At 65.4% G+C, this 11896-nt stretch overlaps 2 protein-coding genes across 2 annotated transcripts; both read right to left on the reverse strand.

Annotated features, from left to right (window-relative positions):
- Positions 1–555: 555 nt before the first annotated feature.
- Positions 556–719, reverse strand: MNEG_0877 (hypothetical protein; the record flags this gene model as incomplete). Its single annotated transcript, XM_014050633.1, has 1 exon — positions 556–719. A coding segment is annotated over one exon (164 nt), but the record flags the coding sequence as incomplete, so codon positions are not given.
- A 2817-nt stretch (positions 720–3536) lies between these two features.
- Positions 3537–10946, reverse strand: MNEG_0878 (Proto-oncogene tyrosine-protein kinase LCK; the record flags this gene model as incomplete). The annotated part of the gene is made up of 20 exons (XM_014050634.1): positions 3537–3683; positions 3940–3996; positions 4280–4327; positions 4659–4734; positions 5075–5112; positions 5457–5513; positions 5731–5799; positions 6003–6104; positions 6282–6370; positions 6627–6720; positions 6996–7031; positions 7229–7399; positions 7715–8218; positions 8498–8811; positions 8986–9100; positions 9340–9429; positions 9628–9930; positions 10117–10342; positions 10560–10675; positions 10788–10946. 20 exons carry the CDS (start codon positions 10944–10946, stop codon positions 3537–3539), a joined length of 2811 nt encoding a protein of 936 aa, XP_013906088.1.
- Between the last annotated feature and the right edge of the window lie 950 nt (positions 10947–11896).

Here is an 11896-nt window from a genome sequence, read left to right on the forward strand (position 1 = left end):
GGCTGAGAAGCAGCCAATGCCATCAGGCATATGCCTCCCACCCGCCCGCTTCCCCAGGTGGGCACGGGTTCAGCGGCGCTCGGCACGTTTTGTGCCTGGGCGGCGCCTCGCCGTACAAGTCGCCCTGCCGCCGCGCGCGGGGGTGAGGCCGGCCACCCACCAGCTCAAAGCGATATGATCCGCCGCCCGGCGGCGAGCCCCCAAGGTCTGGTAGCCCCTCGGCGCGGGCGACCCGCAGCCGGTACGCCCTCGTCGCCGGCAGCACGCGACGCGCCGCGCTGGGGGGCGCGGGCGCGTAACGGCGCGCCTGGCGGCAAGCAATGGTGCGCCATGCTTCCTCGGGGCCGCGGCCTGCGGCCGCCGTGCGGCGCCTGCGACGCGCGGGGGGCCAAGCTCAACGTTGGTGCGTTTTCGCATGCACGCCTGATCAAATAAGCAAGAAATTGTGCAGTTGATCGGCACGGGGCGCTCAGTCAGTGCTCACTCCCCCTGCCCCCTTCTAGGGCACCGCCCGCTAGGCACCGAAGGTTCCATGCTGGCTGCAAAAGCACGGACCTGCCGGCGATGACCGCGGGCTTATGTCCGTCGCAGGCCGAGCCTCCGAGACGCTCCTGGGGCTCCGCATGCAGCTGCTGATTCGGCTCCGCGGGCGCAAGCGGGCTGGCGTCGGGTGCTTGTGGCAGCGCCTCCAGCGCTGGAGGGCCGCTTGCTTGCTGCATCGCCGAAAATCAGGCGGCTTGCCTGCGGTTTATTTGCTGGCCAATCGCAGCGGCTGGTTCGCCGTCCCCCGTGCTCAGTCCAAGCTGTTGCAGCTGGGTGCTTGCGCAGGGCAAGCGGCTGCACAGAGGCAGCTGCAAAGCGCAACCCCGGCCTGCTTTGCCCTCATGTGAAAAGCGTTTGATTTGCCAATATAGTTATTAATTTCACGGCAGCTTGTGTATATGATACGCTACTTGGTCTGACTCCGCACGCAAATACGGTAAGCAGCGCGATGGATTTGATCTGAGATTTTGTCATATTTAGCATGATGATACCGTCCGGTGGCAACAAATAAGTGAATCCCGACAAACCAGCTTCGTGCCGCTTGTTAGCCAAAGTTGATCTGGCATCAAAGTTCCCGCCTGAGTCAAATGCGCTCGTCCCGCAGGTCAATGTTGCAGTGATGCAGCTGCAGTCCGAAACAGGGATGTGTCTCCAGCACCCGCTACACACCATCCATTGCACATATTGCAGCTGATAATCACAAACAAAGTTTGCAGCAGCCCCGCAACATCCTTGTTCAAAGCACCGCATCCTCCCTCCGTGGCTTGCGCAAGCACCCCATAGGATGGGAAGTTTGGTATTGTTCCCTCACAGCGGTCGCAACCGGCTGATGTTGCCGGTGAATGTTGTATTTGGCCGTCTGCATGGCCGTTCGACGCACCACCGCAAGTCATGGCAAGCTGAGTCGCTGGCCTCAGAGTTCATCAGACGGACATTCTTTGCTGGGCAACCTGCACTGAAAACATACAAGGCGGCGCTGCTGCTCGCCTTCCTGCCATTTGACAACGTCCACTATTTTCAATTGTAGCCCAGCAACGGGCGGGCGGCGAATGTTTTGCGTCAAGGCGGAGACTATTGCTTCAATCATGGAGGATTGCTGCACAGCTGGCCCAATAAACAGGTCCGGCGTGCTGCGCGCGCCCAGCAAGCAAGGTTTAAAGGCTAGCCCACCTGGGGCGCACCCCTGCGCGGAACTTACCGTGTATAGATAACAAGCCCAGCAGCCGAGCCCATGCGGCAGTTCGTACGAGCCCCCCAAGTGTGGCGTACAAAGGTGCGGTACTCGACACGCTCCCCCAAGCTGTACACCAGCTGTGCAGCATGGTGGACTCGCCCACCGGCACCATGGCGGAGTATCCCTCCCGATACCAGCACGTCTACTGGGCGCACCTAAGCCAGAAAACGCGCTGCAGACCAGCTCACACGCCTTGTGTGTCGTTTAAGAGGTGGTGGTCTGGGGGCCCCGTCAGAGGGCGGGTGGGCCGCACAACTGCACCCATGCGAGGCAGTGATCAATAAATTACAGTCGTACCACCTCGACAGCACGTCACAAGCGGTGCAACCTGGAGCGGTGCGCGCCGCAATACATAAGCAACGTTTCAACATCAAACAATCAAGACCTCGGCACCCCCAGGGACAGACGGGGCTCTTGCCGCCCAGAGTGTTACCGGCAACTGGTGCGGCGGCGCAGCATCAAAAGGGGCGCGGCTGTGTCAAGCTGTTAGAGGGGGGAGTCATGGGCGCGCGCAGGATGGGACAGCAAGTGTGTGCGGCAGGCGGCCACCAGCCGCGCAAGCGGCAGGCCCGGCGGGTGCGAGAAAAGGAATTTGCGGTGCAGTGCGCCGTGCCAGGCGATCCAGCCGGTGCTTCACGTGTCACCGCGTTGGTTTGTTGGGGAAGGAGGGGGGTGTGACCCTGACAAGCGAAGCGGGCGCAACGAAGGGGCGCGCACATGCGAAAGCGCGAGGGGCTTGCGAGAGCGAGGGCGAGGGAAGGGCGCCCAACGGGGGAGGCCGCACATACGAGACACGTGCGCAGGAATGCTGACGAGGACCGGGCAAAGGGGGGAAAATGTTGCAACCTTTCCCCGAGTAGAAAGCTGGGGACGGGGCACAGCACGCGACAAGGTGAGAGATGCGCCCCAGAGCGGCTCGCCGAGCTCGGCAGTACGTCACGAAATTTCTTTGAAGAAGCACCGGCGCCCACTTTGGGCTGTGCGAGAGGCAGTGTCGTGCAAAAGGGGTAAATGTGCCGGCCATGGCCCGCGTCCTCCTGGGTGGTCTGCGCCAAGCGAACATGCGAGCGCCAATCGCGCACGCGCTGGGGCGCCTGACGCGGGCTCGGCGCCAGTCGCAGCCGCGACGCCCGGGGCGGCGGCCGGCGGCCAGTGCCGTGGGCTAAACTTGGGGGCGCCCTCGGCAGCGCCCCTGAAGTTGTTGCGCAAGTGCGCGGGGGCGGCATGATTTGGTGTTTGGTTGATTTGAGATAGCGGAGAAAGGCCGTAACTGCCATGCAATGCGGGCGGCCGCAGGCAGCGCGCCATGCAACCATCAATCAGCGACAAGCTCTGGCCGCGCACGGCGGCCACGCGCCGGGCAGACGCTCCCACAAGTGCGTGCTGGCATTCCCTGGGACACAGGGGGCCAGCAGACCCCCCCTGGCCGACGCAGTGAGTTTGAGAAAATTTAAGGGCTCAAAGGGGCCGTTCCGCCGGCGTCGTGGGCGCTGTTTTGCCGGTGCAAACAGTTCAAGTGGCCGGCTCTGCGGCATCACAACTGCAGGGTTTGGCATCCCTCCACACCCTGGAGGTGAGGCAAGGCGAGGCGCCACGCCCGGCGCCCCACGCATCTGCCAGCTGCGGCTCAGCGGGAGGCGTCACGCCAAAGGCAGCGGGTGCAAAAGGACAGCGGCCCGCGCCTGGGTCCGGGGTGACGCGCCGCAGGGCACGCGTATGTGCGCGCATGCATTTCCACCACACGCTTCAAATCATGCGTTCAGCCCGTGCTGGGCGGGAGCATCTCTTCCAGCACGGACGAGATGGTTTCGAATGACGGCCGCAGGCTGGGCTCCTGGGCGCAGCAGAGGGAGGCCAGGGCCGCCAGGGTGTGGGGCGCCGTGGCGGGGAACGAGGGACGCGCCCCCTGGGGTTGGTCGGGAGGTGGGGGGAGGGGGGCGGGCGCGGCGGCGACGTGAGTGTTTTGCTGCGGTGCGAGAGCAACACAGCAGCGCCGCCCATGGGGCGGAGCCCCTGCCCCTTGCGACGATCGCAGCGTGCGTCCCAGGGGCTTTTCAATCCCGCCCTCGCATTCTGGGTTGCAGTCTCCCCCACCCCTCCCCGCCGTGCCACCCCCAAAGCCGTGCGCCGCCGTACCGCCCGCACGCCCTCGCCTGTGACACTTGATCCAGGATCTGCCCGCGTGTCAGGCCCGCGTACACGCGTTTCCCTGTGTACACCTGGCGCAATCGCAGAGCCGAAACAGAGGAGCCCGGAGAAGCTTTGTGGCTCCATTGTTCAGGGTTTAAGGCTTTCTCAAAGGCATCCACCCATGCAGGTGGAGGCCTCTCGCAAGCATGCGGTGGGTGCCCAAGACCGCCTATAAGAGGGGGCTTCGGTGCCTGACAGAGCGCATTCGACTGCGCGGGCGCCGGCCCCTGCAGGCGTGCGGGCGGCAGGGCGGCGGCGGGACGGCGGCGACGGGTGCGTCCGCCCGTGCCAGGCCGCACCAGGCGCGCTCACCTCATACATGAGGATGCCGAATGCGTGGGCGTCGACAGCGGTGGTGAGCTGCAGGGGTTGGACGGGTGGGGCAGCCGCGCATTATGACAGGGCCAAGGACTCGACAAGTCACAGCCCGCTGGTCACAGCGAGGCGGGACTGGCATATACAAAGGGGCGTATCAGCGCCCTTCCCCAGGACCAAGGTGGAACGTCCTGGCGCCAGAGGCCATCGGGCATCAGGCGCGCAAGCCGACGGCCAGCCCATGGCATGGTGATGCAAGAGGAACGCGCGCTCAGCGCCGCCTTCCAGCGCACCCAGGGGCGGGAGCCGCCGTCATGGGGCGCATAGGTGTTTGGTGGGCGGCATGCGGCTGGGTCGCGCAGATACGTGCCCTCACCTTGGTGTTGGGCAGCAGCATCTCCGGCGCCACGTGAGTGATGGTCCCGCTGCCGCTGCGGTTGTTGACATAACACCTGTGAGGTACAAGCAGTTGGAAAAGGTCGTGGTTGGAGGCGTGGAGGGGTGGTGGAGTTATGCACCGACAGGTGCTTGCCGGCCCGTCTAAGGGGCGCGCAGGCAGGCGGCGTGAGCACACGGGCAACAGATTGGAGTGCGATTGTGCGGGGGAGGGGCGCACGGGCAAGCGCGGCCAGCGCCCACGCAAGCACCCATCGGTGGCGCGAACCGCAGATATAGGGGTGCCGTGCGCCCCAGCCGCGTGGCACATGGCCACCGGAGGCAGGGGGGGGTGGAAAGCTGGCCGGTTAAGGGCGGCGCCGCCGGCAGGGGGACCGTGCAGGCATTGGTTCTCACTCCTCGTTGAGCATCTTGGCCAGCCCAAAGTCTGCCAGCTGCGGGTGTGTGGGGACGGGCGACGGCGTGGCGCGTGGCGGCATAGCGACACGCATGCCGCGCAACACGGCGCTGTATACATGCCACAGGGCGCGGCTTGGACATGCACGCCCCCAACCACTGAAGTCAAACACTAGGGTTCAGACCTTCACATTCATGCTCAGTCACCGACGCACACAACACGCACAGGTTCAGGTTTGAGGCTTTCCAGATGGCACGTGCCCGCACGTACACACTCACGCGCGCACACACACACACACACACACACAAACACACACACACACACACACATGCCTGCGTGTGCGCACACACCAACTCATGTGCAAAAGACGCACACGCGCACCTTGCAGCAAAAGCCCAGGTCGCGGGTGGGGTCGCTCTTCAGCAGAATGTTGTCCATCTGAGGCAAATCCAGGGCAGGTGTTGGAGGCGCCGTTGAATACAGGGACCCTGGGCAACACGCAGTGGCTGCCGTGCCCAACATGCACAAGGATGCCGTGCGCAGCCCGCCAGTCTCAGCGCCGCGCCCCACTCTGACGCTCTGACGCGAAATCGCCCCTCTGGCACCCCGGCCCGCTCAAAAGCGCCCCCTCAAGGCCTGCCGGCCTGGGCCCCACCTTGATGTCGCAGTGCAGCAGCTTCCTCTCGTGCATGTGCTCCACACTGCGCGACACCTCCAGCAGGACCTGCGGTGGACAGTATAACATTTTACTTGGTGCAGACGCGAAAGCAGATGGACATGCATATGGCATACACACACATGCACACGCACACGCAAGCGCGCGTGCGCACACACACACACACACACACAGACACGCACGCTCATGCACGCACACACACACACATGCACACACGCACAACCACGACCACAGTCGCAGCCGCCCCTCACCCTGACGACCTTGTCCAGGTCCACCGCCGCCATCGACTGGCTCACGCGCTGGTGCAGCACCCCGCGCTTGATGGCCTCGCGCAGCGTGCCCAGGTCGCACAACTGCCGAGGCGCGGGAGGGTTTGGCATCATTCAACCACCAACGCTGCAAATCACGGCTGGCATCGACGACAGTTCAGTGCAGCAGGAGTTGCCCCGGCAAAGGAGCACGCTGGTGCCTCAGGCCGCTTCGCAGGGGCGCCCGATGGGTATCGCTTCGCCGTCCCGCGGCTGCCGCACCTCCATGATGATCATGTTGCAGACCGCCAGGCCGGGGTCCTCCCCTGGCTGTGCCGCCCGGTAATGCGGCAGCGCAGCAGAACCAGACTCTGCGGTGGCGCGGCGTGGGTGAGGTGGCAACGCGGTGTGCAACATCAGGGCGGGTGCAAGGGGCACGGATGCACGCCCCCTGGGATCAAAGCTGAGTCACCAGGGTGGGCAGGCAGGCGTGCCGCAGGTGTTTGGGGGACGAACACCTGGAAACCTCATAAATCCATCCGTGCTGATCACCCTATTGCTCAACCACCGCTGTGATACCATCAATAAGTGCGGGGAAGGGAAGATGCTGCTATGAGTGTGACTCACCCTGCCTGACCTCGACGACGTCTGTCAGGCAGTCGTACACAGTGACGATGCCCGGGTGACGCACGTGACTCAGCACCGCCATCTCCATCGCATCCTGTGAGAAAAATCGATCAAGGGATAGCATCAGGGGTTTAATCCAGAAGTTTATTTTGTGGGGAGGGGGAGCATAGAGAGCGGGGACGCGCCAAGAATGGAATGAGCTACTCAGTTGCGTGCTCGATGTTGCTGCTGTGCTGTTGCCGTCCTGGCCCGCCCCCGCACCCTCGCCCACCCCAGTGTGGCGGCTGAACAGGCGGGACCCCGCCCGACACCCGCACCGCTGCCACCACCCAGAGTGCCGGGTCCAGCTGCTTGGCGGGCCCCACCCACCTTCATGGCGCTCCGCTGGTCAGACGCATACAGGACCTGGGGAAGTGGAAGGGACAGGGACATGATGAAAGGTCATGGGTTGTCGAACGAGCTGCACAGAGGAGGGTTGGCCCAGAGCGGCTCAATCAGTGCAACACGTGTGGAGTGCGCAAAACCCTGCATCCCGCATCCTTTGCACACATACGTCCACGTGCGCCGCAAACGCGTGCAAGCCCAAATGCATGCCGGCGCACCTTGACAGCGACAGGCGTGCCCCTGTAGATCCCCCTGTAGCAGACGCCGTACCCGCCGCGCCCAATGACCGCCTTCAGGCTCAGCCCCTCCAGCCGCCTCGCGGGCGCCGTCTCGCAGTCCGCCGCGGCGCTGCACACTGAGTGGGAGGCCGACAGCTTCTGCTGCACGACCTGCACTCAATGATTGCGGGAGTTGGGGGGCGTCGGTTGGTTATGAGAAAGAGGTGGTTGAGCGGACAAGTCGCTGAGACCGCTGTGTCTGGCATCTGCCCAACCCGATGTCGGCCAACATGGGCAAATCCTCGTTTGACCCCGTGACGGAGCTGGTCTGATGGGTGAAATGCACTACAGGGAGCAGAGGTGCTGGTAGAGCAGCGTGCGTGCGCATGCACATGGCTGCCTGTCTAGACAAGCCACACCTACAAACATGCACACGCATGCCCAAGCTCTGTGTCCCAGTGCACGCGCCGCGCCCCCTCGGCCGACCTTCAGAATCGCCTCTGTGCAGACCGGCCCGCTGTTGAAGCTCCCGCCGCTCACGTCCGCCCCGCCCCACGCCCCGCCGCCGCCGCCGACAGCCTCGCCCGCGTCCCCAGACCCCTCGCCGCAAACGATCATAGCATCGCCCGCAGCAGCCGCCGTGCCCCGGCCGGACCCCGACTTGCGCGCGCTCCCCCCCGCGCCGGCACCGGCCGCTGCCGCGGAGCCGCTGCCCTGGCGGCCGCTGCTCGAGAGCGACCAGGCGGAGTCCGCCGGCGCGCGGGCGCGCAGCGCGCCAAACATCCTATCCAGCTTCGACGCGAGCAGCATGGACACGAGGCTTGTGGCGGCCAGTATTGGGCCCTGCAGCTGGCCGCAGGCGTTGGGGGCGTCGAGGGCAAAGTAGAGGCCGCCAAACGCGGCGCTGCCGCGTATGAGGGGGACGACCACGAGCGCGGCCACGACGCGCGAGGCGGGCGTGAAGACGTCGCACGCGGGGTGGGGCGCGCCCTGGGAGAGGGCAGGGCGCCCGCAGTGTACGACAGAGGGGAGGGAAGCATGTGGTCGGATGCCAGGAGGTTGTTCCGGGAGGTTGGCCGGCGATGGTCAGGCAACGGTTGCTTGCTCATGGCTGTTGGCGGCACAGGGGGGAGCTGGGGGTGCATATCACCACCCAGTGTGTGGACAAGCCGCGACAGGCGCCCTCGGCCGGGCAGACGTGCCCTGCGACCAGCCCCTGGGCGCCTGCCGTAACCCAAGTGACGGCAGCCGAGGTCAAACGCAGCGCACCACACTGCACTGCACCGCGCCGCACTGCACCTGGAAGTAGAGCGCGCAGTCGGATATGAACCGCGCTGTGTGCGCCGCAGCAGCGCTGCCCAGCAGCGTGTGCGCCAGCGGCAGCTCCGTCACCACTGTTCGCCGAGCCGGCGACGCACCAGGGGCGCCGGAGGCCCCGGCGCTGGCGCCGGCGCTGTCAGCGCTGACGCCGCTTGAGAGGGTCGTGCCGCCGCTGGTGAAGCTCGAGCTGCCGCGCCGCCGCCCCGCCGCCCCCAGGCCGCCGCCGGCGATCTCCTCAGACGGCTGCTGCTGCTGGGCGGGCCCTGCAGGGTTTGTGGCCACGCAGACTGCGGCTTGTCGGGCAGGAACACAATCTGGGTGACAAGAGCACGCATTGCTTCCTGCAACTTGGGTTCTAATCAGGTGGTGTGCGCAACAGGGCTCATGGACCCCGAGCTGATGGGCCGCAGGATTGCCAGGGGCGCGCGCGCGTGCACCTTGCTGCCGCCGCGCCGCCTCGTTCTCTACCAGCAGCATCCTGTCGCCGCCGATGAGGCCCAGGCGCAGGGCCATCCTCATGTTGGTGACCTGCGCCATGAAGCGGCTCAGGCCCTGGGGAGGGGTGGGAGGGGCGGGGTCGGAGTCGGGGTCGGAGGCGTCATCAAGAGGGCTCGAGGCGCCGCGTGACGCACCACGGCCACAACGGATGCGACCCGGTAGTCGGATCCATTAACCACGCTCAAACAGCGTCCCAAGAGACCTTCCTCTGCGTGCACGCTTGAGCGCACAGCATTGCCACCCACACTAATGAGGAGGCTGGCAGCCTGCAGTGCGTTTGGTTCGCACCCCACCCTGACCAGCAGCTTGCACAGGTTGACGAGCTGCGGTGGTGCCGTGTGCAAGCGCCAGAGGGGGTTCAGCATCGCAGTGCCATCGCCGACCTTGGGCCGTTGGCGAATCCGCCTTCGCGCAGCTGCATCCGCAGCTGTCCCAGCCGCGCCAGCACCCCATTGTTGGTCCGCAGCGCAGGCGCGCCCTGCTCCATCCCAACCGAGTCAAGACACCCGGGAGCTCCACCAGGCGGAGCCCTTCCATCCCCACCGCGCTCCAGGGCCACCCCCTGAGCCGTTCGGACCCACCTGGGGGTTGAGCAGGTGCGGCAGCAGCCCCGTCGCGGCCATCGTCACCGTCGGCTCCCACGCCCAGCCGTCAAACGCGCCGCGGCGCGTCGAGGCGACCGTGAGGGACCCCAACACGCGCCCGCCCGCAGATATGGGGGCTGCCAAGAAGTCTTTCAGGGCGGCGCGCTCGCTCAGCGCGTGGAAGTCGCGCGGCGGGGGCGGTGGGGGCGGGGGCTGCGGCGGAAGGGGCGGCGCCGATGGGGCGAGCTCCGAGGCCGGCATCGGCGCCTGCGCGCACACCCGGCCGGATGCCAGAGGCGACTGGGTTTGCGCAGCAGAGGCAGGGAGGGGGGAGGAGGGGGGCGAGCACTGAAAGCCGGCATAGAGACTGGCCGGTAGGGCCCCGTCGGCGCCTCATTATTGGCGAGGGACGGCCGCTTCTTACGACAGCTGCACAACTGCTGCAAGCGCCGCCCACGTGGCGTGGGGCGCGCGTCCATCACGCACCTGCTGCCGCCCGTCCGCAGGGGCGCACCACCGCAGCACCTTTGGCCCGCACCCCTGGTGGACGCGCAGCACACTCCAGCACGCCTCAACGCCGCCTGCGCCGCTGCCGCCGCTCCGCGCGTGCATCACAGGTTTGTCCCCCGCGACGCTTGCGCCGACGCCGTGCGCGGCGAGCAGGACGCCGACCGCGGGCGGCCCGTCCTCCGGCTCTATGACAGCAGTGATGCTGCAGGGGGGAGGGGCACGCGGGCAGGTTCGCGTGGCTCCGAAACCGAGTGCGGCGCGAGCGCACGCAGGTAGTAGCAGGGGCGTGCTTTTGGTGCGTAAATGAGCGCCCCACAGGCTGCCAGCTGCAGCAGTCTCGCAGTGAAGCATCTTGGAAGCAGACATAAGGGCTCGCACCGCCACCCAAGGTGCGCGGCGCGGTATGTCCCGGCGCGCACCTGCACATGTCGACGCCCGGTAGGTGGTCAACGATGCATTCCGCCAGCTCCGGCAACACCAGGCCAGGAGCGGCGCCGGTGATGGTGTTCATCTCCAACAGCAAGCCGTTCATAAGCTGCGCAGGGGGAAAGGCGTCGTGAGGCGCGATCCAGAACTGGCCAGTGGCCAGTGGCCACCCTGACACTGAGACACCCGCCTCTGCGAGGCCCGGCCCACAAGTCCCGCACCTTAAACGAGTCGGCAGGAACGTCTTTTTCACATGTGCCATTGGTTTCAGCCAGCTTGCCAGCCACGGCGGGCTGGCTTTTGTCGCTGCTGCCGTGTTGGCTGATGACGTTGCCAGAGCCCTGCTGTTCTTGAGGCGTCTTGGAGACACACGCACCCATTATGTGGCATACCCCAGGCCGCTGGCGTGCCTCCGCTTGCCACGCGGGCTCAGCTCATACGGTCCGTTGCCCGTCCCGTCCACGTTTGTATGCCATTCATTTTTTGAAAGGCCACGCTTCGCCTGCCGCACTGTACCGGTATGCTGTGTGTCACCCGTGGGTCCAGATTGATCAGATTTTGTTTTGGGTAGGTTCAAAGTGCTGTATGCGTGCCGGCACATCTGTCGTCCCCGTAAGAAGATGTATGAAGACTGTACAGGGCCGGCAGCACAACACACATCTTTCCACTGGTCAACGCGCGGCCGACACCTGCTCGTGGCACGCTGACGCACGCCAATGAGCCAAGGTGGCTGAGCAGTGGCAGGGGTCAGGCATGGTTGGCAGCTAGGCTACAAGCAGCAGGTACTTGGGGGCAGCGATCACAACAACCACGCAAGCCTTCCCTTGCTGTACCGGTAGCTCAGGGCAACCATTTGTGACGACGCCGACGTCGAGGGCAACCAACAAGGATGGTGACGCGGTCACGGCTATCGGTGTTCGATCGCCGTACGCAAAGCGCAGTGCGACTCACCTCTGACACTCCACCCCGCCTGCGTGAGCAAGCTTGGGTGCAACCACCCTTGCCAGCTGCCCTTGGTTGGTCCAGGGATCATGAATTTTGTTCCAGCGGTGCACCACGCGGCCAGCGGGCCTGACCTTTGCGCTGAGCCTTTGATTCAAAACACTGCATGCTTCCAGTTCGAATGAGCCTCTCACAGCCCGCCAATTCAGGCATTGGCAAGGGGGACAGCCCAAAGCTGTGTCGACGACAGCATGTGTGTGTGTGTGTGTGTGTGCGTGCGTGCGTGTGTGTGCGTGTGTGTGTGTGTGTGTGTGCGTGCGCGTGTGTGTGTGTGTGCGCGTGCGCGTGTGTGTGTGTGTGCGCGCGCGTGTGTGTGTGTGTGTGCGCG

Source organism: Monoraphidium neglectum (assembly GCF_000611645.1).
Source record: "Monoraphidium neglectum strain SAG 48.87 unplaced genomic scaffold scaffold00079, whole genome shotgun sequence".
NCBI lineage: Eukaryota > Viridiplantae > Chlorophyta > Chlorophyceae > Sphaeropleales > Selenastraceae > Monoraphidium > Monoraphidium neglectum.